This window comes from Hemitrygon akajei, chromosome 21, assembly GCF_048418815.1.
Source record: "Hemitrygon akajei chromosome 21, sHemAka1.3, whole genome shotgun sequence".
Lineage (NCBI taxonomy): Eukaryota > Metazoa > Chordata > Chondrichthyes > Myliobatiformes > Dasyatidae > Hemitrygon > Hemitrygon akajei.
In genome coordinates this window covers 39270918-39296894 of record NC_133144.1, presented here as the reverse complement: position 1 = coordinate 39296894, position 25977 = coordinate 39270918, and the positions used below count along the sequence as shown (strand labels likewise).

Below are 25977 nucleotides of genomic sequence, written 5' to 3'. Positions count from 1 at the left end.
TAAAGGACCTACATTTGTCTTGACTAATCTTTTTCTTTTCGCGTATCTATAAAAGCTTTTACAGTCAGTTTTTATGTTCCTTGCCAGCTTTCTCTCATAATCTTTTTTCCCTTTCCTAATTAAGCCCTTTGTCCTCTTCTGCTGGTCTCTGAATTTCTCCCAGTCCTCAGGTGTGCCGCTTTTTTTTTGCTAATTTATATGTTTCTTCTTTGGACTTGATACTATCCCTAATTTCCTTTGTCAGCCACAGGTGCACTACCTTCCCTGGTTTATTCTTTTGCCAAACTGGGATGAACAATTGTTGTAGTTCATTCATGCGATCTTTAAATGCTTGCCATTGCATATCCACCGTCAACCCTTTAAGTATCATTTGCCAGTCTATCTTAGCTAATTCACGTCTCATTCCTTCAAAGTTACCCTTCTTTAAATTCAGAACCTTTATTTCTGAATTAACTATGTCACTCTCCATCTAATGAAGAATTCCACCATATTATGGTCACTCTTACCCAAGGGGCCTCGCACGACAAGATTGCTAACTAACCCTTCCTCATTGCACAATACCCAATCTAGAATGGCCTGCTCTCTAGTTGGTCCTCGACATGTTGGTTCAGAAAACCATCCCGCATACATTCCAGGAAATCCTCTTCCTCAGCATCCTTACCAATTTGGTTCAGCCAATCTATATGTAGATTGAAGTCACCCATTATAAGTACTGTTCCTTTATTGCACGCATTTCTAATTTCCTGTTTAATGCCATCCCCAACCTCACTACTACTGTTAGGTGGCATGTACACAACTCCCACCAGTGTTTTCTGCCCCTTAGTGTTATGCAGCTCTACCCATATCGATTCCACATCCTCCAGGCTAATGTCCTTCCTTTCTATTGTGTTAATCTCCTCTCTAACCAGCAATGCTACCCCACCTCCTTTTCTTTCCTGTCTATCCCTCCTGAATATTGAATATCCCTGGATGTTGAGCTCCCATCCTTGGTCACCCTGGAGCCATGTCTCTGTGATCCCAACTATATCATATTCATTAATAACTATCTGCACATTCAATTCATCCACCTTGTTACGAATGCTCCTCGCATTGACACACAAAGCCTTCAGGCTTGTTTTTACAACACTCTTAGCCCTTATACAATTATGCTGAAAAGTGGCTCTTTTTGCTTTTTGCCCTGGATTTGCCTGCCTGCCACTTTTACTTTTCACCTTACTCTTTTTGCTTCTACCCTCATTTTACACCCCTCTGTCTCTCTGCACTTGTTCCCATCCCCCTGCCACATTAGTTTAAAGCCTCCTGAACAGCAGTATGAATCCAATTGCAGCTCCAGATGCTCAATGTGGTCTGCCAGAAGCTGCAGTTGGACACACTTCCTGCACACATAGTCGTCAGGGACACTGGAAGTATCTCTGATTTCCCACATGCTGCAGGATGAACAAATCACGGGGCCGATGTCAGCTGCCATGACCTACCCAATACTTGCCTCAACTTTTGAAACTTTCTCCTTTGAAAGGAACTTACCCGGCCTTACCTCACTTGGAGTGAAGCTCATCCTCCACCTCTTCTCATCAAAGCCTCAAATCTCCACTCCTTCACTGGCCCACTCACTCACTGGCCACTTTACACAGGCCGCTCCGCTTGAGGTAACCCTCTATTTATTTGTTTGAGCTTTTCAAACTGCTTGGTCACCTGACCTTGATTGCCCAATCAGCTGCTTTCTGCTGAGTCTGAGCTATTCAAATCTTGATTGTCTAACCAACGGCTTTCTGCTGAGTTATTCAAATCTTGATTGACTTGATTGCACAGTCCAACTGCCAAAACTGCCAGAATCTCTCGAGTCAAAGCCTCAAATCTCCACTCTTTCACTGGCCCACTCACTCACTGGCCGCTCTCCACTGTCCTCGGACCCCTACCTGACTACAACGATTCCCGAAAGACAAAAATCAGAATTGTACTATACATGCATACCTTGACAATAAATTGAGCCTTTGAAAGTTCACTGCAAGTGACTCCACTATCTTCAGATCCTCTTTTATAACTCTGGTGTGTAATCTGTCTGGGCCAGGTGTTTTTATCTACCTTCAGGCCTCTCAGCTTCTCCAGCACCTTCTCCTTAGCAATGGCACTCATCCCTGTATCCTGACTTTCTTGCATTTCTGGCCTGTCACTGGTATCTTCCACTGTGAAGACTGATGCAAAGTATCAACTTAGTTCCTCTGTCATTTCTCTGTTCCCCATTACTAATTCAGCATAATTTTCCAGTGGGCCATTGTCCACTTTTGCCTCTCTCTGAACCTTTAGATATTTTAAAGAAAAATTGCATAAGTTTTTTTTTGTTATACTATTGGCTAGTTTACCCTTGTATTTCATCCTCTCATTGCCTTTTTGTTTATCCTATGTGGGGTTTTAAAGGGTTCCCAATCATCTTCCCACAATTCTTCACCATATTATGTGCCTTCTGTCTTGTTTTTATGTTGTTCCTAACTTCCCTTGCCCGTCAAGGTTGCCTTGTCCTCTTGGTATGTTGTTCCTACCTTGGAATAAAATTCTATCGTGTATCCCAAATCCACTGTCTTTCCTGCAAGAATCCACTTCCAATAAACTCTAGCCAGTTCCTCCCTCACACCTTTATAGTTACCTTTACTCAGTTGTCATAATGTTACATCTGATTTCAGGTTCTCTCCCTTCAACTGCAGGGTGAATTCTATCATATTAAGGTTACTGCCTCCCAAGGCTTCCTCCTCATTTGGCTTTCTGATCAAATCTGCCTCATGACACAGCACCAAGCCCAGAATTGGCCTACTACAAGCTGCTCTAAAAGACATCTCATAGACATTCCACTCGTTCCTTTTCTTGGGATCCACTACCAACCTGGTTTTCCCAGTGTACTTGCATATCAAACTGCCTCGTGATCATTGTAATATTGCCTTTCTTACTCACCTATTTTTAAAAAAATCTCCAAATATAGTTCGCACCCACACATCCTGATTGCTATTTGGAGGCCTGCACATATCTCCTATCAGGATCTTTTCTTATCTTTGCGTTCGTCAACTCCACCCACAAAGATTCTAGATTTTCTGATCCTATATCTGTTCTTGTTATCAATTTAATTTAATTTTTGTACCAATATGGCCACACCTCTCATCTGCCCATCTGCCTGTCTTCTCAATATGGTGTGTATCCTTAAATAGTTAGAGATCCACTCTGAACCTCTTGCGAACACGCCTCTGTGATGCCCATAACATTATACTAACCAATTCTGATCTGTACTAGAAACTCATTTAATGTCTTGTTTGCTGTATGCATTCAAACACATTATCCTCTGTCCTGCATTTATCCCTTTTCAAATTTGACCACATGTTGCTTGAAATTGTATTTCTAGCCCATTCTAAACTCTGCCCTTTCCTTTAAATTCTGGATACTAACCTTTTCCACAATTTTCCATGCCATTCCATCCCCCTCTACTATTAGTTTAAAGCACTGTTCTCAGCCCTAGTTATGCAATTTGCCAGGGCTCTGGTCCCAGCATGACTCGGGTGTAGCTAATCCCATGAAAACACTAGAACTAGTGTTGCTGAGTTTTAAGGAGGATCAAGCTCCAGTAGATGTTATTAATTCATTGTACATGTACTAAACTCACTGTTTATGGGTTATGTAGATAGAGACCAGTGCTGGGGAAGAATAATGACCAGATTGTGGAGTGAGACTCTATTGGACTGACCCAAAATTCAGAGAAACATTTTTGAACTAATTATTTACTTTTACTTTGAGTTGTATTCTTTGACTAATAAAATAGGTGCATTCTAGAGCATTGAAATTCCATTTCTTGATCTAGACAATGTAGCAAACCCAAGAGCTGTCCAAAACACAACTGAGTAAACAAGTGCACTACACACATGGCACTCCGCTAAGCTTTGATTTGCACTTCGTACTTAAATAATCAACATGTCTTTAAGACTGACCAAAGCTGGGATCATTGTTTTACTGATTACAAGTTATTTTGTATTAAGATCGTCATTTGGGTAAAGTTGTATGTAATGAAAAGACAGCTTAGTATTGTATAACCGGAATGGACTCATCAGATAAAGAGCTTCCTGTTTCTATGCCTTTTGCCTCTCTGATATTTACCCTTGTCTGACTATGAATTGGTTTTGCTTTATCCACAGTTCTGCATGCTCTGCTCAGCAGGATACCATCTGTTTTGCTGCCACCACTCTGAGAAGACCAGCCAGCAGTGGCTTGCCCTCGACTATGCCGGTGTCTCAGTAGGAATGCTGGGATGTTATGTCCCAGGAGTTTTTTATGCTTTTTATTGTGCTGAGGTAAGTAGCTGTCCTCTTTAAATAAGAAATGAGTAACTTGGTATATTTAAAAACGTGTACACTGTAAGTAAACATTCTGTAGTAAATGAGATATATAAACATAGAGAAATTAGATCTCCACATGCCTAATGATAGACCCTTTCCCATTCAGACTAGTGAGGTACAAAACACAATTACTGTAAAAGTTCAGCATGAAATTACCTTCATATAATTCATTGGCACAAACTCAATATCAGGCTCCCTCTTCTCCAGCCCTGTATCTCTTTCAGCAATAAATTTCCCAGCTCTTTACTTCACCCCTCTCCCCCCCCCCCCCCCCCGACCACCTTCTTATTCTGACTTCTCATCTTTTTTTCTCCAGTCCTGACGAAGGGCCTCAGCCTGAAACGTCTTTTCCATAGATGCTGCCTGGCCTGCTGAGTTCCTCCAGCATTGTGTGTGTGTGTGTGTGTGTTTGTGTGTGTTTGTGTGTGTTTGTGTGTGTGTGTGTGTGTGTGTGTGTGTGTGTGTGTGTGTGTGTTGCGCTGCATTTCCTGCAGATTTTCTCCTGTTTGTGATTGGACCCTTTATAGAGTCCTTGATTTTGAGGTCAGATTAGTAACAGGAGTGAAGACAGAAAGGGGAAACAAACTTCTGTATTTTTACTTCACAGTGTTGTACATGTCCAATACATGTACACAATACAGAGGAGAGAAGATCTGAAATATCCAAAACTACTGATCAAACAATTCAAGTACCTCTACTAACATTTTTATGATTTTTCTAAGTATTAATCAATGCTTGAAATGAATTAATCTATTTAAAAAGGAGCAGAACTAGGCCATTCAGCCCATCAAGTCTGCACCGCCATTCCATCTTGGCTGATCCCAGATCCCACTCAACCCCATATACCTGCCTTCTCACTATATCCTTTGAAGCACTGACTGATCAGGAAGCAATCAACTTCCGCCTTAAATATTGTTACGTATCCCGTAACTGGATCACTTACCAGCAAAGATAGAGAGGTCCGCTGAAGTCTGATGGTACCTTTTTTAAATGTTTTTATTTATAAAGGGGCACAAAAGGAAGGTTAATACAAACATTCTGATAACATACGTCGTCAATACTCAATCTAAAGCGCAGGTATAGTAATGATCAATCAGTAATAAGCTCTATCGTTGTCTAGGGGAGAATATCTTGTCCATTTGGAAATATAACAGTCATTCAAAAAGTCGGCAGGCTTCAGCCTTTTGGGAACCACTGGGTTTCCCGTGTTGGAGAGAGAGAGAGAGATTGGTGAGAAAAGGAACACTTGCCCGGGTCCTTACGAAGCAAAACCGTGAAATCAGGGGAGCCGGCTTTCCTGTTGTTAGTTAAAAGCGATTTTCCGTGATTCCAGCCACAGACTCCCGATTCGGAATCTAACGCATGTGGCTTCCTTCAAAATGGCTTCCCGCTACGACGGGATCGCTATCGTGTCTCCTTGGTGCGTCTGGAGGGGTCGTCCCCCCCCGGACCCTCCTTTATACTTCCTCACGGGATCGCAGGTGTCAATCTCTCTCTCAACCAGCCCACTTTGCCCGAGGGCTTTACACGTGGTCTTCATGAGACAATAGTCAGGGTCGCTTTATTCTGCATCCCGGTGGAACGCGGTATTCAGCACGTCTCTCTCTCTCTTGGGTCATTGACCCCCCCCCTCTTCACTAGGGCTCTTGCGATTCTTGCAAAGGAGGGGGCTGGTATCATAACACCTCCCCTCTTAAACGTTTTTTACCAGTGGTTAAAAACAGTGGTATAGAGTCTTACAGGATTTTTGTATCTACCACAATACACAAGCTTTTCTTTTCACAGAGTACTACTGTTATACATTCAAGTCAGTATCTAAACAGTTAATGATTACAGTGTCCCTTTCTTTAATATCTTAACATCGCGTACCGTACTGAAAATCTGGTAGCATCAGACTTCAATTAACCGTCGCCTCTTTTCCGGGGAGTCCCCCCGTGGGGAACTTGAGTAATTTGGCATGGTGAACTCCCGCCCGTCTCGTTCATCAGGGTCATCTTATCAACACCACTTAGACCATTTCCACCCAATTCTGTAATTTTACCCAGGTGGCTAGCCCTTTTGTCAGGACCATGCAGGCTGATGGGTTTCAGTTCGAACCTTTCCCTCAGGCCGCATTTAAATTTCGGCTTTTTCACAGCGCTCTCTTGAATAACAACAGCGTGTGGGGCACCTTTACATTCCAAATCAACCTGTAATCGATGCGCAGGCACCGCGTTCCCAAGCCCTCGTTTCTGTAGCTTGGTTGCTTCTTCTGACACCAATCTAAACTTTAACTTTTTTTCATTCAATTTGGGAACTACAAACTTCCCATTCCCTTCAATAATAATGTTTATTCCCCCTTGGTCGAGTTCCACTTTAAGGTTCACCACCCCTTCGTGTACCAACACCTGGGAACCCCCCCTTCCCCCAATTATCAGGGTTAACCCTGTCTTCACTGAACCCGGTCCATCTGACCCACAGGGACCGCATTCCTTTTCAACTGAATCAAATCCCTCAGACTTTTTCTGAGCTCCATTACTAGGTTCAGTACCACGTGCATCCACATCTTGGACACACTCAAACGGGACATCTGCCTCTTCCAGGCTTTCAATACCCGTACCCTTTTCAAATTCTAAATTCCCTTGATCCTCCCAGTTCCTCTCTGGGCAACTCCCTTCCGGAGTAAACTCAACCCCGCGGGCTGAAACAACCTCGTCTGCCAACCCAGCAGACCTCTCCAAGGTAATGGCATCCTTTTCATCTAGGACTGCCTTCATCTCATTATCGGGAACACCTTGATAACTCTCACCTTCTTCAAACAGGGCTGCCACCCCCGACAGATCATCCATGTCCAACTCTGGACCTTTTAACAGCTTTTTCCGTTTCTCATCTTTATTTCCTACCTCTAGGACCTTTCTCTTCGCTAAGGGCAGATCTCGCTCCTCTCCCTTAACCCCTTTCACTTTACTACTCTTCCGTTTACCACCCTCAGAACCCTCGTGGTACAGGGTCGGTAGGACCATCTCGGCCAAATCAATACTGGCCAGATTTAAACTGCTCGCTTTCCCAGCTGCCTTTCTCGACAGGCTGTGAATGCTCGCGCCTGTGGTACAGACTGGAGATGCGAGGGGCGGGGCTGCAATCCTCACAGGCTGTTTGAGCCGTGTCCAAACCTGCCCCCCGGCTAAATCATTTCCGAGGAGGACGTCCGCGTCAGTTCTCGGGAATTCTGATGGCACCCCTATTTCAACTGGTCCAGATACCAGCTCACAATCCATAATTACCTGATGTAGGGGCACCATTTCTATTCTTGTACCTATCCCCTTCACAGCGACCATTCCCCTTCTCCGACCGAAATCTAGTATCTCACGGCGGATCAACGACAGCTTCGCCCCGGTGTCACGCCAGATTCGGACGGGAGTGGGTGGGTCTCCTCCCCTTCACGGACACGGTTCCGGGTGACAGCCAGGTCTCTGACCCTTCTCGTACTCTGTCTACCCGGGGCTGTCTTGTCGATTTACTGATTACCACGGCACACCCAATAGGGACCGCTGCTCTCCATTTTTCTGGCTCCTTTCTCGGAGCAAAGCACCTAGAGGCAATATGTCCTCCCTTCCCACAATTAAAACAGGTCAAGCCCGGAAATCTCGGGCTGCCTGGCCTTTCCCCCTCAACCTTACCACTAGCTCCCGGCGGGACCTCTGCCTCAGCCGGCGGACTTTCCCTACCGTTCCGACGGTCTCTCGGGTAACCTTTTGGCGAGGAAATCTTTATCCTGTGGGGTTAGGGCATATTCATCTGCGAACCTAGCAATTTCTGAGATGGACTTATTCGCCTTCTCATTCAAATACATCCGGATCTCCTCCGGAACACACCCTTTTAATTCCTCAATCAGAAATAACTCCCTGATACGCCCATAATCCCCATCCACCTGTTCCGCGGTGCACCAATGGTCCAAGAGCACACCCTTTTCATAGGCTAGCTCGGTATACGTTTGATTCCACCCTTTCCGTAAATTTCTGAATTTTGTCTATACGCTTCAGGTACTAGCTCGTAACTCCGGAGAATGGCCTCTTTACTTTGGCATAATTCTCCGCTTCCCCTTCCTCGACGGCCAAGGCCGCATATGCTCGTTGTGCCTTCCCCTTTAACACACTTTGTAACAACGCCACCCACTGCTCTTTGGGCCACTTTTGATTTACTGCCACCTTTTCAAAAAGCAAGAAATAACTATCAACATCCGACTCTTCGAATGGAGGTACTACCCTCAACTCCCGACTAACATTAAACCTCTCCTCTCGTTCTAACCCTAGATCTCTTCGCTCTTTCTTTAACTTCTCCATCTCCAAGTCATGTTCCCTCTGTTCTCGTCTCTCCTCATACTCTCTCTGGTTCTCGGCTCGTTCTCTCTGGTTCTCGGCTCGTTCCCTCTCGTTCTCGGCTCGTTCCCTCTCGTTCTCGGCTACTTCTAGCTCTTTTAGCTGAATTTCATGCTGTCTTTGCTTTTCAGCTTGGTCCCGCTCTTTTTCCACCTCTAACTCCTTTATGTGGAACACCTGCTCCCTTTCTTTCTCTCTCTCAGTCGCTTCCAGCTGCTTCATTTTAAATTCATGTTGCTCCCTCTCTCTCTCAGCCCGTTCTTTCTCTCTCTCAGCCGCTTCCAGCTGCTTCATTTTAAATTCATGTTCCAACCTTAATTTCTCCAACTCTAGCTGATCCATTCCACTCGCTGGTACTTTTTCAGGGATATTTTCCAAGACCTCAGCTCCGAACACTTTCTTTCCAATGTAATACCGAGTTATGGCCCCTCGCACCTCCCACTTTTTCATGGACGACCTCACTTCTGCGAGGTCCAATCCCTTCGCCAAATTTAACAAGTCTGATTTGGTGGCCGCCTCTAGCGCCTCTACAGTCGGGTTTTTCATAAATTCATCCACGTCCATCTTTGCTAGTTTCCCGTCTGGCTACCCGCGTACCAGATCCAAATTTTTTTATTTTTTTATTTTTTTTTGACTTACAAACCCAATTCACTGCCCTCCCAATTTTGGTTTCAAATCTCGAGATGAGGCGCCCACGTTGTTACGTATCCCGTAACTGGATCACTTACCAGCAAAGATAGAGACGTCCGCTGAAGTCTGATGGCACCTTTTTTAAACGTTTTTATTTATAAAGGGGCACAAAAGGAAGGTTAATACAAACATTCTGATAACATACGTCATCAATACTCAATCTAAAGCGCAGGTATAGTAATGATCAATCAGAAATAAGCTCTGTCGTTGTCTAGGGGAGAATATCTTGTCCATTTGGAAATATAACAGTCATTCAAAAAGTCGGCAGGCTTCAGCCTTTTGGGAACTGCTGGGTTTCCCGTGTTGGAGAGAGAGTGAGAGAGAGATTGGTGAGAAAAGGAACACTTGCCCGGGTCCTTACGAAGCAAAACCGTGAAATCAGGGGAGCCGGCTTTCCTGTTGTTAGTTAAAAGCGATTTTCCGTGATTCCAGCCACAGACTCCTGATTTGGAATCTAACGCACGTGGCTTAGTTCAAAATGGCTTCCCGCTATGACGGGATCACTATCGTGTCTCCTTGGTGCGTCTGGAGGGGTCCCCCCCCCCCCCCCAGACCCTCCTTTATACTTCCTCACGGGATCGCAGGTGTCAATCTCTCTCTCAACCAGCCCACTTTGCCCGAGGGCTTTACACGTGGTCTTCATGAGACAATAGTCAGGGTCGCTTTATTCTGCATCCCGGTGGAACGCGGTATTCAGCACGTCTCTCTCTCTCCCATTTCCTGTGTCTATTCAGCACGTCTCTCTCTCTCTCTTGGGTCATTGACCCCCCCCCCCCCCCCTTCACTAGGGCTCTTGCGATTCTCGCAAAGGAGAGGGCTGGTAAATAACAATATATACATGGACTTGGCCTCCACTGCAGTCTGTGGCAGAGCATTCCACAGGTTTACCACCCCCTGGCTAAAAAAAATTCCTCCTTACCTCTGTTCTAAAGGGCTGCCCCTCAATTTTGAGGTTGTGCCCCCTAGTTCTAGATAACCCCACCAAAAGGAAACATCCTCTCCATATCCACCTTATCTAGTCCTTTCAACATTCAGTAGGTTTCAATGAGATCCCCTTGCATTCTTCTAAATTCCAGTGAATACAGGCCCAAAGCTGCCAAATGCTCCTCATATGTTAACCCCTTCATTGCTGGAATCATTCTTGTGAACCTCCTCTGAACTCTCTCTAATGAGAGCATATCCTTTCTGAGATATGGGGCCCAAAACTGTTGACAATACTCAAAGTGCAGCCTAACTAGGGTCTTGCTTTTATATTCTATTCCCCTTGAAATAAATTCCAGTATTGCATTTGCCTTCTTCACCACAGTCTCAACCTGTAAATTAACCTTCTGGGAATTTTGCACAAGGACTCCCAAGTCCCTCTGCACCTCTGATGTTTGAACCTTCTCCCCATTTAGATAATAGTCCACACTCTTGTTCTTTTACCAAAATGTATTATCGTACATTTCTGAACACCGTATTCCATCTGCCACTTTTTTGCTCATTCTTCCAATTTGTCTGTCCTGCTGCAATTGCATTGCTTTCTCAGCACCACCTACCCCTCCATTTATCTTTGTATCATCTGCAAACTTTGCCACAAAGCCATCAATTCCGTTATCTACATCATTGACAAACAATGTGAAAAGTAGTGGTCCCAATACCGACCCTGAGGAACACCACTAGTCACCAGCAGCCAACCAGAAAAGGCCCCATTTATTCTCACTCACTGCCTCCTGCATGTCAGTCATTCCACTATCCATGCCAGTATCTTTCCTGTAACACCATAGAATTTTATCTTGTTAAGCAGCCTCATGTGAGGCACCTTATCAAATGCCTTCTAAAAATACAAGAAAATGACATCCACTGCCTCTACTTTGTCCACCCTGCTTGTTACTCCTTCAAAGAACTCTTAACAGATTTGTCAGGCAAGATTTCCTCCCTTTACAGAAACCATGGTGACTTCAACTTATTTTACCATTAGTTTCAAAATAACTGGAAACCTCATCCTTAGTAATAGATCCAACACTTTCCCAACCACTGAGGTTAGGCTAACTGGCCTACAATTTCCTTTCTTTTGCCTTCCTCCCTTCTTAAAGAGTGGAGTTGCATTTGCAATCTTCCAGTCTTCTGGAACCAGGCCAGAATCAAGTGATTCTTGAAAGATCATGACCAATGCATCTGTTATCTCTTCAGCAACCTCCCTCAGGACTCTGGGATATAGTCCATCTAGACTCAGTGACTTATCCACCTTAAGACCTTTGAGTTTGCCTAGCACTTTTTCCTTTGTAATAGTAATTGTATTCATTCCTGCTCCCTAGAGACTTATGGACCTCTGCGTCTGTCTTCACTGTGGAAGATACTAGAAGTGTGCCAAAATACCCATTAAGTTCATCTGTCATTTCTTTGTCCCCCATTACTCTCTCACCAGCATTAGTCCCTCTTTCAGAGTGTTATTCAGGTAAAGGTACTGAACAGGACAATTGACCCAGGGTTGGCTAAGCACTAGATGTCTATCAATTGAAGTTAATCTTCAGAATATAGAACAAAGAAATTTATAGCACATTACAGGCCCTTCGGCCCACAATGTTGGCCCAACCATGTAACCTAGAATTTCCCTAGTGCATAGCCCTCTGTTTTTCTAAACTCCACGTACCGATCTATGAGGCTCTTAAAAGAATGCAATAGTAATTGTATTTGGTTCTCATCAACCAGAGAATTACTCTAATTAAGTTTAAATGCTATATCTTTGAGACTTGGTTACATTTCTGTCATGGATAAATAAGTTCTGATCAGATTTGGTTCTGTAAAAATGGATTTGAAAATTATAATTATTGTTTACTAAACATAGTTTTTTCTGTTGATGACAGGTTAGTAATGTGTAAAAGGAAACTTTTAAAAAGTTGTTACTTATAAATGGCCAAAGAGTTTACTAAAATGAAAAAGCCATTTGGCTCTGTAGTTATATGCTTTTCCTTCCTCCTCAAAGCAGTATTGGAGACAAGTGTACCTGATAACCGTGCTGGCCATGATTTTTGTGATGTTCCTCACACAAATCCATCCGCAGTATGCCTCTCAACATTGCCACAAGCTACGCATTCTGCTCTTCTGCTTCATTGCCGCCTATGGAGTAATCCCCACAATTCACTGGATATTTCAGAATGGCGGCATTGGAGAACCAGTTGTTAAGGTAGGAAGGATTCTATGGCAGTGCCAACTGTTGTTGCATTTTGCATTGTCTTTACAAGCTGAGCTCCAGTTTTTACAGTTGTAACGATGATGGCACTGTCAGCAATTTCAGAGCAATAGATGCATAGTTAAGAGCTGTACTTCATAAGTTGCTGATGGTATTACCCTGCGCAAATAGAGGAAATGCTTTTAAGTTCTTGTAGGTTGAAATCTGTTTGACTTCACTTGATAAACAAAAGAATTCAACTTCTTATGCAATATTTTTGTTCTTAAAAAACCTTGTTAAAAGTTGAATCATATCCAGTTTTTAAGGGATTATTAAGCCATGTTGATCATCTCTATTCCCTCAAAAATGATTTTATCCTGTAAACTCTAAAGAATTAGAAATTGGTTTTTATAATTTATATTTAAATTTCTGCGTTACTCATTCACATACAAAGTCTTAAAATTGTTATATGTAAATTGCTTACAAATTAGCTGAACATTAAGGTTTATGCTTGGTTTCTTGGGAAGAATCTATCAGACTGGTTTGCTGCTCAAACTTCTGAAAGGCGTTACTGCTGTGGATGCATTCAATCTAATGACAAAATGAAAATAATGTCAGGAAAATCCACCCAGGGTGATCACTAAATCTTGGCACACACCCTTCTTCAAGGGAGACTGCAAAATCCAAGTCATTGTGTTTATTTTCTGCATCTTGTTTATGGGACCTTCCAAAAAAGAGTTGCGTAGGAAGATTCTTTTTCTGTTTTGCCTGTCTTATTTCTCACTAGGCTCTTGTGTTCCTGTAAGAAGATGCATTCTGCATTGCACACAACCTTGTGAATTTGTGAAGGTAATGAGAGTTTGCAGAAATTGCATTAGGAATATTAAAGATTGAAAACAAAGTTCTGTTTTATTTTGTGTTTGAAACCAGATGAACCAAAAGCAGTAATTAAACTCAGGATCTGTGTAGACAGCATCTCTTCAGATGTATGAACATAGAACAGTACAGAACAGGAAAAGGCCCTTCAGCCCAGAATGTTTGTGCTGTCCATGGCACCTGCCTGCCTGCATGTGATCCATATCTCTCTATTCTGTGCATTTCATGTGCTTGACTAAATGACGCCATCAAAACCTTAGGCAATGCATTACAGGATCATGATTCAAGAATTGTAGTTTTAGGCTGAGCAAAGTTACCAGGTAAACAATATAGTTTACAGGTTACCCGAAATGTCGACAATTCCTTTCCTTCCAGGGATACTGCTCAAACTACTGAGCTCCTGCAACAGCTTGTTTGTTGCTGCGGGTTCTTTAGTATAAACGTTATTGTTCTGAGTATAAATAAAGATCACCCTCTGTAAAATCAAATAGTGCAGCAAAGGAGGAGCCCATTTGGCGTATTAATTTAGTACCAGGTTGCTGGAAGAGCAGTCCATTTCATTCTATGCACCCTACGCTTTCCTAATTTCTCTGCCGCTTTTCTTGTCTTAGAATTACTTACTTAATGCTCCTTCGAATCTGCCTTCACCCTTCTGCCAAGCAGTGCATCCAACATCCTACCTTCATACTGTTTACAAAAAACAGTCTGTTGCGATCTCATTGATATATTTTTTTATTTAGCAAATATTCAAGAACATCCTCATCTTCAGAAATGGAAGAATCCAGGCCATGTGTGTCAAAAACACAAAACTTAATCATGTGGAACAACACAAAGAGCTTGAGAAACTCAGCGGGTCAAGCAGCATCTGTGGAGAGAAATGGACAGTTAATGTTTCAGGAACTGAAACCTTATCTGTTTATTTCCCTCCATGGATGCTGCCTGACTTGCTGCCTTTCTCCAGTGCTTTGTGTGTTGCTCCAGATTCCAGCACCGCACTTTCCTGAATCTCCACTAGAGCATGTGGACCTACCTTCAGCCAGAAGTGCTGAGCGGGCAATCCATCTAGTCTTTCTTGTGAGTCTCCTGCTACCACACAAGTCAGTCCAGCCTTTTTAATTCTGTCCGTAAGAAACAACAGCAAGTTAAGACAAAGAGCAGGTAACTAACCAGTTGAGATGCTGAAAACACATTTTATAACTAGTCTTGCCTCTAGCCTGGCTAGTCTTTTGTGTTATAACAGTAGCTTTCCCCCCATTAAATGGAAAATTGTTAGGGTTGGTGCTGTTCGGAAAAATCAGCAAGTTTCAAATATGCTGAACCAGCATTTAATTACCCTTCTCTAATTAGCAGATTTTGAAACTGTGTAATACCTAATACTTCAGATCCAGGTCCTGAAGATATTTCAGAGTAGTACCTACCTTAAAACTGTATCCTGGACCTTCTACCAGTGCAAAAAAGTAGCCTTCCATACAACTTTTCATATCTGACTAATTAGCTGATCTTACATTCATTGGCTCTTTTGTTCAATGAGTTTCAGTTTTATGTACGGATCTAATGGGTAACATTTTATAAAAAATATATTTTGGGAAGTCTTACATGCACATTCGAAAAATGCTCACCTCTAATCCATTCCTCTTCAGCTATCTCATTTAAAAAAAAGCCCAGTTAGCAAAATTTCCCCCTGATAATACTTGTTGCCTTTTCTTAATTAGGAGAGGCTTTTCCAAGGCATATTTTTATCCGATATTGTTATTAATAATCACTGTCTATAATTAAAATGGAAACTTCTGAATTTCCTCAGCTCTTTGATGCCGCATCAGCATCTGTCCCAGGAGGATTAAAAGGCTGCACCGGATCCTCTGTAATTTTTGTTCTTGTTTCCACCGGCAACAGATCGGATGCCATCCAATTTAAGTGCTACCTGCCATTTCAGTACTTTCTATTTATCTCATTCAGTAATATCCAGGCAATTTACTTGCTTAATTTTGGCAAATCATCTTCCTTACTAAACACAATTTCAAAGTACTTATTGAGAGTCAGTGCCATATCTTTTGTCTTCTAATTGGCCCATTGTCCTTCCTTCCTTTCAGTAGAATTGTGTATTGTTTGCTACTTTTTGTTTACTCCTACATGCTTCCTTTTAACTGCTCGCTTACATTTTTCTCTTTTCAGCCTGATGCCCTCTGTTATATAATCAAGTTGATGTCAGCCTTTTTCTGTTTGTTTTCTTCATTCCACTCTCTAACTCCTTCATTGTCCAGGGCCCTCCAGTTTTGGGTGTGCTCCTAATGCTCTTGGTGGAACCATCAAGCTACAACAGACTGTTGTTGTATAAATACTGGAAAGTAGAAGCAGAAGTGGTCGGGCAGTCTGGCTCACGGGCCTGCCTTGCCATTCATTGTGATAAATTGCGTATGCTCTTCTTCAATATATAACCTCTTCCAAAAACGTATCTATCTCTTTAAATATCACCAGTAATCTGGGGCTCCATAACTTCTTGTGCTTGAGAATTCCATTGATTCATCACCTTCTGTGAGAAGAATTTCCTTAGTTTTAAGTGACTCACGTCTTGCCAGTGTGTCCCCTTGGTCGAGGGTCTTCCACTAATGACAATATCTCAACATCTATCCTGTTGTGCCCATTAGGGTCCTGTATGTTTCAATAAGATCACCTCTTATCCTATAAAACTGCAAAGAAAACATCCAACTTTTATTTTAAACCTGCTCATCCCAGGAATTTATCTAGTGAACACGTACAAGCAAGCTGGATGAACTCAGCAGGTCAGGCAGCATCCGTAGAAACGAGCAGTCAACGTTTCAGGCCGTGACCCTTCTGGACTGCCTCTAATATTGGTACATCTGTTCTTAAATGAGGCAAACAAACTGTACATGACACCAGGTGTGGGCTTGGTCTTGATCTTGAGCAACTTTACTTGTCTATTTTGCTATTTGAATTCCATGACAATAAACAGCAATAAATCATGTGGCTTCTTAAATCCACGTTGAGCCAGTATGTACATCAACGCCCGGACCACTGTGGACTGCAGTCTCTTCCCCCATCTGTCTTTTGATTCTTCCTACTGAAGTGCATGAGTGCACAGTTTCTAACATGAAATTTCATGTGCAGCAGGTAGGACCACTGCCACACAGCCCCAGTGACCTGGGTTCAGTCCTGACCTCTGTGTGGAATTTGCATATTTTCCCTGTGATCATGCTGGTTTCCACCCACATTACAGAGATGTGTGTCAATAGCCACAGTCAATTTCCCATAGTGTGTAGGTGAGTGTTAGAAACTTAGGGCAAGTTGATAGAATGTTTAACAATAGGATTCAGGGTAAATGGCTGGTTGATAGTTGACATGGATTTGATGGGCCTAAGGACTTGTTTCTGCTCTGTATCGCTATATCCCATTATGGAGTCCAAATGTTGTCATCACACATCCACTCCCGCTAATTTCCTCATTATATTTCCACCTACCAGTCTTTGATTTTAATTTTCTTGGATCCTGTCCCTCCTCAACTTAATGAAACTAGCCCTCCTCTTGGGGGCAATTTCTAGTTTGCTCATTATCCTCCTTCCTAATTAATGCAAGCTTTATGATAGTATGATTGCTGTTTTCCAGAAAATGTAGCAACATTGCTGAAGTAAACAAATGCACAGAGAAATCATGTGTACATAAAGACAAATGAGTGGTACTCTTCTGCACATATTCATAATTTTAGTTATTAAAGATTTTTAGATGGCTAAATAAGTTAAGCTACATTGGGAATTGTGCTTTCAGCAACCAACATTTAGTATGGTAGTACTTAACAAAGTAATCCATACTCTGTGCAAGAAGAACAAACCAAATCTCACCTGATGGAGTGAGATCCAGGCATGTTCGAGGTGAAATCAGAGTGGGGTGGAGGAGAGGCAGATTCAAGGCCTGCCTACCTAAACTGAAAGCAAGGTTTGATCGATCTATGTGCTGGGCCAATTTGGAAAGGTCAGGTACAGGCCAAAGTGTGGCGGCAGAGTCCAGGCCCAGAGCGTATCAATGCAACAGGACCTGGGTTCTATTGTGAGGAACAACCTGATATTTGGACGATTTAAACGCAGAGCCAAATGGATTGAAAAGTCAGGCTGTCAGGACCAGAGACAAGGGTCACTGCTCTGTGACATTCACTCCACTCTGCGCTGAACTGAGGTTGTGGCCTACTTGGGCTGTTCCAGGGTTCGTGTCTGAGAATTCACTTTCATTCTAAATGCTACTTGCTTACTTTAATTGTTTGCATGATTTTTCTCTCTCTCTCTCTGCACATGGGGTGCTTGTTGGTCTTATGTTTTTAATGGGTTCTTTTGGGTTTCCTTGTTTTGTGGCTGCCTGTTTGGTGATGAATCTCAAGGTTGTTTAATGTCTATACTTTGGTACAAAATGTACTTACAACTTTGAATGTGAACTTTTGATTGAAAGCTCTGATAACACTATATTGACTTTGATTAGTCAATGGAACATGAAGGGACAAGCTAATCCTTGGAGCAGAGAAATATTTGAATCAGCCTTGTGCATGTGCAGCTAGCCAGAAGGTATTGAGGCCCTGAGTTAAAGCTTTAACCAGTGATTTACAATAAACACCCGAGAGTCTGCAGATGCTGGAAATCCAGAGAAATGAACACAAAATGCGAGAGGAACTCAACAGGTCAGGCAGCATCTATTCCCAGTCCTGACGAAGGGTTTTGGCCTTGAAATGCTGATTGTTTATTCCACTCCATAGATATTGCCTGACCTGCTGAGTTCCTCCAGGAATTTACAATTAAACTAGTCAGTATTAATCCATTCTTGTGTGTGATAAATGTTTAAGAAAGTGCCTCTATTTGCAGTTTCCAAAAATATTGATATTTCAAATAACTTTTTATAATTTGAGTATTACTAGTGAAATAAGTAACTCCTGTGCTAACCACCTTTAATGTCTAATCTACTAAATCAAGTTTAAAAAAAAATTAACTGTAGCTACAGCTAATTTGGACAAGTCATTGAAGAAACTCAGCTTCAGGGTATTGTTTTGTATAGTAGAAAGTTTTTGTCACCAGAAGAGGAATAATGTTGTTTGCTGTCAATCATTTACTAGTGGTTATGGTTTGTAGAATGCTCCAGGGCAGGGATTGCATTATTGACATTCTGGAACTTAATTATACTGAGCAACACACACGAAATGCTGGAGGAACTCAGCAGTCCATGTAGCATCTATGGAAAGGAGTAGAGTTTTGGGCTGAGACCCTTCCTCAGGACCTGAGAAAAAAAAGATGAAGAGTCAGTGTTAGAAGGTGGGGGGGAGGGGAGGAAGAAACACAACTGGGAGGGGAGGAAGGGGGAAGTAAAGAGTCTGAGAAATTGATTAGTGAAAGAGATACAGGGCTGGAGAAGGGGGATCTAATAGGAGAGGACAGAAGGCCATGGAAGAAAGAAAAGGGGGAGGAGCACCAGAGTTCAGGCAAGGAGATAAGGTGAGAGACGGAGAAGGGAATGGGGAACAGTGAAGTGGAGGGGGTGGCCATTACCAGAAGTTTGAGATATCATTGTTCATGCCATCAGGTGGGAGGCTACCCAGGTGGAATATAAGGTGTTGTTTCTCCAACTGCCTCAGCATGACAGTAGAGGAGGTCATGGATTAACATGTCAGAATGGGAATGGGAAGTGGAATTAAAATGGGTGGCCATGAGGAGATCCTGCTTTTTCTGGCAGACAGAGCGTAGGTGCTTGAAAAAGCAGTCTCCCAACCTACGTCGTGTCTTACTAATATACAGGAGGCCACACCGGGTGCATCCGATACTGTAGATGACCTCAACAGACACACAGGTGAAGTGTCACCTCACCCTGAACGGTAGTGAGGGAGGAGGTGTAGGGGCAGGTGTTCCACTTGCAAGGATAAGTGCCAGGAGGGAGGTCAATGGGAAAGGACAAATGATCCCTGTGGAAAGCAGAAAGTAGGGGGGAGGGAAGGGTATGTTTGGTGGTGGGATCCCATTGGAGATGGTGGAAGTTATGGAGAATAATGTGCCAGATGCAGAGTGTGGTGAGTACAAGAGGAACTCTATCACGGGTGGGGTAGCAAAGGGATGGGGTGAGGGCAGACTTGTGTGAAATGAGTTGCAGTTGAGTGCAGTGTTGATGGTGGAGGAAGGGAAGCCCTTTCTTTGAAGAAGGAAGACTACTGAGTTATTCCAGCATTTTGCTAGGATTTCCAGTATCTGCAGATTTTCTCTTCTCTGCTAATTATACTGACTGAGTTAAAACCATGAAAATCAAAAAATGATAGTATTGAATTAATCCAATCATTTTGAGTATTTCTATTTTTTCTGAAGCCTAGTCCTTTTTTCCTAGGTGTTTGCACCCAGAGTGGGTATTATGTATCTTCTAGCAAGTTTGGCATTTCTGTTTTATTACAGTAAAGTACCTGAGAGGTATTTTCCTGGTAAGTCATTCAGATTTTTTTCTCTTCCTCTTTTCAGTTATTCCTTCCCCCCCCCCCCCCGACCTCTGTCCTTCTCCCTCCCACCCCTCCCCATACCAAATCTCCTCAAATTTCAAATGAAATATAGCTGCTGGTGTTCCTTCTTCCTAATTGTATCAACATGTTCATCCCAGGATAGATCTTTGAAGATGTTGACACCCTTTCCATTGTTGACTCCTGGTGCTTGTTCTCCCAACTTCCACTTCCTGAAGTCCACAATCAATTCCTTGGTCTTACTGATGTTGAGTGCAAGGTCATTGTTGCGATACCACTCAAATAGTTGATCTATCTCATTCCTATACAGTATGCCTATGGACAATATTTGTTACATTATTGCCTTAAACTTCATCCCATCTTCTGCTTTTTTCATGTTCATTTTGAGTAAGTTCCTATGTACATCACAGAATATAGTATAGGTCATCTTTACTTAGTATCAAGACAGACAGGATTCCTAGAAAGAACTCGTAATCTTTCCTCCATAGAAATTGCCTTTGCCTCAGGATATCTTAGTTCTGTTGCCCAAAGGGAAAGCTGTAATTTGCCGTGACTATTTGAGTTAGCAATATTTCACCACTCTACCTACCAACTGTTTGTGCCATGGTAGTTCCTAAAGATGAAGTGCTGGGTGGGACTCACCGCAGAATTCATAGTCCACCTGTCATGCTGCAAATTAGTTTAATATTTAAACATCCATCTGTGTATCTAATGGAGGCAAGTACGACAGGTTGTATTGGAAAGATTTATTTATGCATTGTATTATGATTTTACACTTCCTCAAACAGAGTGCACATCCTTTACAGAAATAAGCAGCAGAAACTCTTTCCTCCTTACTAGAAATGTATGCACATCAACTAAAAAAATGCTCATTGTTCAGAACTGTTGAATTAGCTGGTGTACTTTCAGATGATGTAAGGTGTGTTTATCCCTCTCTTTCTCCCTCCCTGTGCCATTTTTTTCTCTGACTTTTTTTCCCCATTTGTTCTCCCTTCGGCATTCCGGGGTTCATCCTTTCCAGTTGGTGCTTAACTCGTGCTTGTGCTTTTTTTTTTGGGCTGTGTTCCAGGTGGGGAAGTGAATGATAAATGTTGGCCTTACCAGTGAGCACATACCTTAAATTTATCATTTAGTTGGGGATTTACTCCACATTTTCTTAGTATGAATAAGAATATTCCTGAAACTGAAACTTCTAGTTATGCCCACTTCCAGCCAAATCATGGTGAGACCAAAAAAAAGGTTGTGCAATAAAACTACAGCTCTTTCTTCTGCACAGATTTCATTGGTTCACTTAGTTTCTTTTTTCGTTGACGGATTCCGTTGGATGTCCAGTGCAACAAAGTTGGAGAAGAGATCTGATATCAGGCTGAAGCTGAGAACAAACTGCAGCATAGCAACTGGCCCTTCGGGCAACAGTTAGTAGTCCAAACAAACTACTTCCTTCTCCCTACACAATGCCCATACCCCTCCACTTCCTGCACATTAATGTGCCTATTTAAGAGCCTCTATCATATTTGCCCAGACAGTGCATTCTAGGCATTCACCACTGTTGGGGGGTTGGGGGGGGGGGGGGTGAGGCAGGAAATTGCCATGTACATCTCCTTTGAACTCACCTCTTCTCTCTTTAAATGCATGCCCTCTAGTATTGGACAATACAGCCCTGTGAAAAAGATAATAGCTGTCTAGTGTATCTATGCCTCTCATAATCTTATAAACATCTATCAGATCTCACCTCAGCCTCCGCCACTTCAGAGAAAACAACCCACGTTTGTCCAAACTCTCCTCAGCACATGTCCTCTAATCCAGGCATCATCTAGTAAACCTCTTGTGCATCCTCTCCAAAGTCTCCTCCTTCCTATAATGGGGTGACTGGAACTGAATACAATACTCCAGATTTGGCCTAATTATTGTTTTACACTTCTGCAACATAACTTTCTGAGCCTTGAAACCTACCTTGCCTAATACAAGCATGCTATATGCCTTCTTTACTGCTCTTACAACCTGTGTAGTCACTTTCAGAGAGCTATGGATTTTGCCCTGCAAGATCCCTCTGCATATTAATACCATTAAGAGTCTTGCCATTAACAGTGGACTGACTAGTTACATTTCCAAAATGCAGCATTTCCCGGAAGGCACAGAATAAATACATTCCAAAGATGAAGTAGTATTCTAAAGGGAGAATAAGGCAACCATAGCTGACAAGGGAAGTTAAAGACAACGTAAAGACAAAAGAGAGGGCATAAAATATAACAAAATTTAATGGGAAGTTAGAGGATTAGAAAACTTTAAAAAACAGTAGAAGGCAACTAAAAAGCCAGAAGGAGAGAATAGATGATATATGAAGGGAAGCTAGCCAATAATATGAATAAGGATACCAGAAGTTTTTTTCAGATATATAAAGAGTAAAAGAGGGGCGCGTTGATATCAGACCACTGGAAAAATGATGCTGGAGAGGTAGTGATGGGGGACAAAGAAATAGCAGACGAACTTGAGAAGTATTTTGCTCAGTATTTACTGTGTAAGACATTAGGCTTGTACTATACTAGAAATTCAGTTATGTCAGGGGGGCAGAAATGAATGTCTTTGCTATTACTAATGAGAAGGGGTTTGGGAAGCTGAAAGGTCTGAAGGTAGACAAGTCACCTGTAACAGATGGTCTACACCTCAGGATTCTGAAAGAGGTAGCTGAAGAGATTGGAGGCATCATTCATCAATCATTAGATTTTGGAATGGTTGTGGAGGACTGGAAAATTGTAAATGTCACTTCACACCTTAAAAAGGGAGGGATGCAGAAGAAAGTAGGCCAGTTAGCCCAACTGGTTGGGAAGATGTTGGAGTCCATTATTAAGGATGAGGTTTCAGTTACTTGAAGGCACGTGATAAAGTAGGCTAAAATCAGCATGGTTTGCTTTAGGGGAAATCTTGCCTGACAAATCTGTTGGATTCTTTTGAGGAAATGACAGGCAGGATAGACAAAGGAGAGTCCATGGATGTTATATACTTTGGTTTTTGTCAAGATGCTGTACATGAAGCTGCTTAACAAGGTAAGAGCCCAACATGTTACAGGAAATATACTAGCATGGATAGAAGATTGGCTGACCAGCAGGAGGCAAAGAGTGGAAATAGATGGGCTAATTCAACATCTCCTGTTGAAATACTATTGGTACTAAATACATACACTAACTCCAAGATTTGTTATCCAGTAGGTTATTTTTAGATATTATAATGAGAAATATTGTAGTATTTTGTATTTTACCGGTAGTAACAATATTTGATATGTTACAACAGGGTGTATTTGTCTGTTTATTCATTAGTTTAAGGGGTGAATGTAGCTTTGAAACTAAAACAAAGTAAATATAGTGGATTACTCCTTCCCTTTTTTCTGTTGCATTCTAACAAGGGTTCTTGTTTTCTAGGTGGATACTTGAATTACTTTGGCTGTAGTCACCAGTGGTGGCATTTCTTGGTAGTTTTAATGTTCTATTGGTGGCATCAGACTGCTGTACATATAATGCATTATAGACATGAGCAACCATGTCTAAAAATAAAGTAAACTTTCAATTTACAAGTTTTCCAACATTACCTGAAGAGGACTGCTTTCCAATTTAGAAAAATCAGCAATCTTGACTACATGACAGCTGAGTCTTCTAACCAACTGCATGATTGCCTTCTAAAACTGAACTCGTGCTGTATGTTTGGAGATTTGTACTGTGGTAAATACTGGTACCATGACGCCTACTCAACGATTCCTCAGACTTGATGTTGCATGACGAAGTCTTTCTAATGAGCCAAATCTTTGGCCACTTTTCTAACATTCGGATTGTGCCAGTAACTAACAGATATCACAAACTCAAGGTGCTGTAAAGGCAGCTATGTTAAAATGCCTTTTAACAATGTCAATGCATGTATTTGTTAAGTGCAATTGTATTTATTCAAATGTCTTTAGTGCATTATAATGCCTGCGATGTAAGTTAGTCAACATTTTATAGAAATTATTTAATATGTACTGTAATATGTATGCTGCAAATTTAACATAACCAGAGGAACAGAAAAGCAATTGTATTGCATGCAAAATAACATGTTTACAATGCCTAACTCACACCCCTCCCATATAATAACCTATGATTATAAGTTCAAATTATTAAATCTGATTTGTTGTGAAGTAATCAACTAATTCAGACAAAGGTACACAAGCTGTTATAAATCAGAAGACAGCTTCATAACTTAACGATATAATATTTAGAATGTAATAACGCATTTTAGGGAGGGCAAACCAAGTAAATTTTATTTTTTTAAATGTGAAAATCTCATGTCAATCTTTAGATAATCTACACCTAACATCATTGATGTAAAGCAGTTATCTGAAATATTGCCTTGGACAATATGTGGTAAGTATCAGAAATTTTAATTTAAGGAACCGTTTAATGCATTTTAAGAAACGATTTTCCATTTACATTTAGAGCAAGTGAACAAGAGCTTAAATTGTGAAATGATTGCTGTGAAACTTAGGACTTATTTTAATCCCTTGATACAGGGTACAAATCATGTGAATTTTTAAAAAGTCTAATATAAAATAGGAATGTAACTTGTACATCTGGAAATTTAATGCATTGGTCTTGTGCAATGGAAGACTGATTTTTCTCAGTGATCCAGTTCTGAAATCAGGACAGCACTTCAATGATTAGCTGATTGGCCTATAAGCACTACATATCATTTTTCCATTACATTATCGTGCCAATTTACTGTAAAAGTGGTGCAAATTAAATCTAAAATGCTATGCAAAATTATTTTCTAGAAAATTTAGTATTTTGAAAAATTCATTGAATTTGTAATGAAACTTCAGAAATAGCTAACCATTTCCTAAATGAGATATGGTTACCCATTGAGTTGAAGATTCCAGCAGTAGAAATTGTAGAGATGGATAAGATGAATTTTTTTGTAATTATCATGAAGCTCCAGTATAGCACACCCATTTTGTCAATGCAGCTACCAAGATGTAATCACTTTGATTACAGTATTGTGCCTGAATGTTAAATTTGCTATTCGTCTTTTTTCTGAACTGATCTTTAAATGGATGGTATGTTTATTGTCTATGTTCTTACAAGAGGCCATTCACCTCTTATTTTTAAACTCTTCCCACTTTCCCAAAAGCTCTTTTTTCACAAAGAAATCTTTGTATTTTTCTTGTGGTACTGAGATTTTGACATTGAATGTATGGATAGATGTGCCACATTATCTTTTCATTTGGATCAATGTTTCATTGCAATACTTCCAGTGCCACATTTATCCAGCTATTGCAATTGGTTTGTTAAAGTCACCTTATTTCCTCCAACTAAGTTGCCGTAGACAGGGGTGGTAAACCTACGGCACATGTGCTCAAGATGGCATGGTCAGAAATGTTGTTGGTTCACAGCAAGTAGTTCTTCAAAACTATCTATAATAAAAGTCATACATGATGTGATTATCTTTACTACCAATGAAGCAGCAAATTATTTTTTTTTTAAGCAATCCGAGAGCAGTGAGATGCTTTGAGAGGAAACATCTCATGCTAGCTTCGTGCCAGCCAGACATTTGGAAAAACGTGACATTGGATGGCACATTTTGAAATCTTCAGACCTGGAATACACATCAGTATTTGGATAGTAAACTGTTATAATAATAACAATACCATTTACAGTGATGTTTTTCAGTTGTCCTTTTAAAAGATTATTTTTGAATAGGTTTTCTAAAATGCTTGACGTAAATATGCAATGAGACTCATCGTATTTCCTTAAAGACATAAATAATTATTGTTACATTCATGAACCAGTGATAATCTGCTCCAAATTATGGCATTTAAGAGAATTCTTTTCAGAAGATTATTGCCAATTTGGGCACAGGCTCTGGAAAACATCTGCTTCCTTGCCCTAGGATATCTGCTAATAGAACATGTTTTTTTTTGTTTTTATGCAATTAAACCATTTTTGCCTTTTGACAATTGAACATTGTTTTGAAAGTGTTTATAATCCTGAATGTTGCATCTGCAATAAAAATTTTTTGACATTAGCA

General features: G+C 41.4%; 1 protein-coding gene across 5 annotated transcripts in view; it reads left to right on the top strand.

Moving 5' to 3' along the window:
* Nucleotides 1–25974, top strand: part of LOC140714246 (progestin and adipoQ receptor family member 3-like) — a 46888-nt gene extending 20914 nt beyond the window's left edge. For 2 of the 5 annotated variants that reach the window (XM_073025286.1, XM_073025289.1), the window contains exons 4-7: nucleotides 4170–4325; nucleotides 12384–12584; nucleotides 19806–19896; nucleotides 23346–25974. In XM_073025286.1, the coding sequence (XP_072881387.1) occupies nucleotides 4170–4325; nucleotides 12384–12584; nucleotides 19806–19896; nucleotides 23346–23482 (585 nt within the window). In that variant the 3' untranslated portion in view covers nucleotides 23483–25974. The remainder of the gene's footprint in view (nucleotides 1–4169; nucleotides 4326–12383; nucleotides 12585–19805; nucleotides 19897–23345) is intronic. The other 3 variants (XR_012095849.1, XM_073025290.1, XM_073025287.1) reach the window with 3 other exon arrangements.
* The last annotated feature ends 3 nt before the right edge of the window (nucleotides 25975–25977 follow it).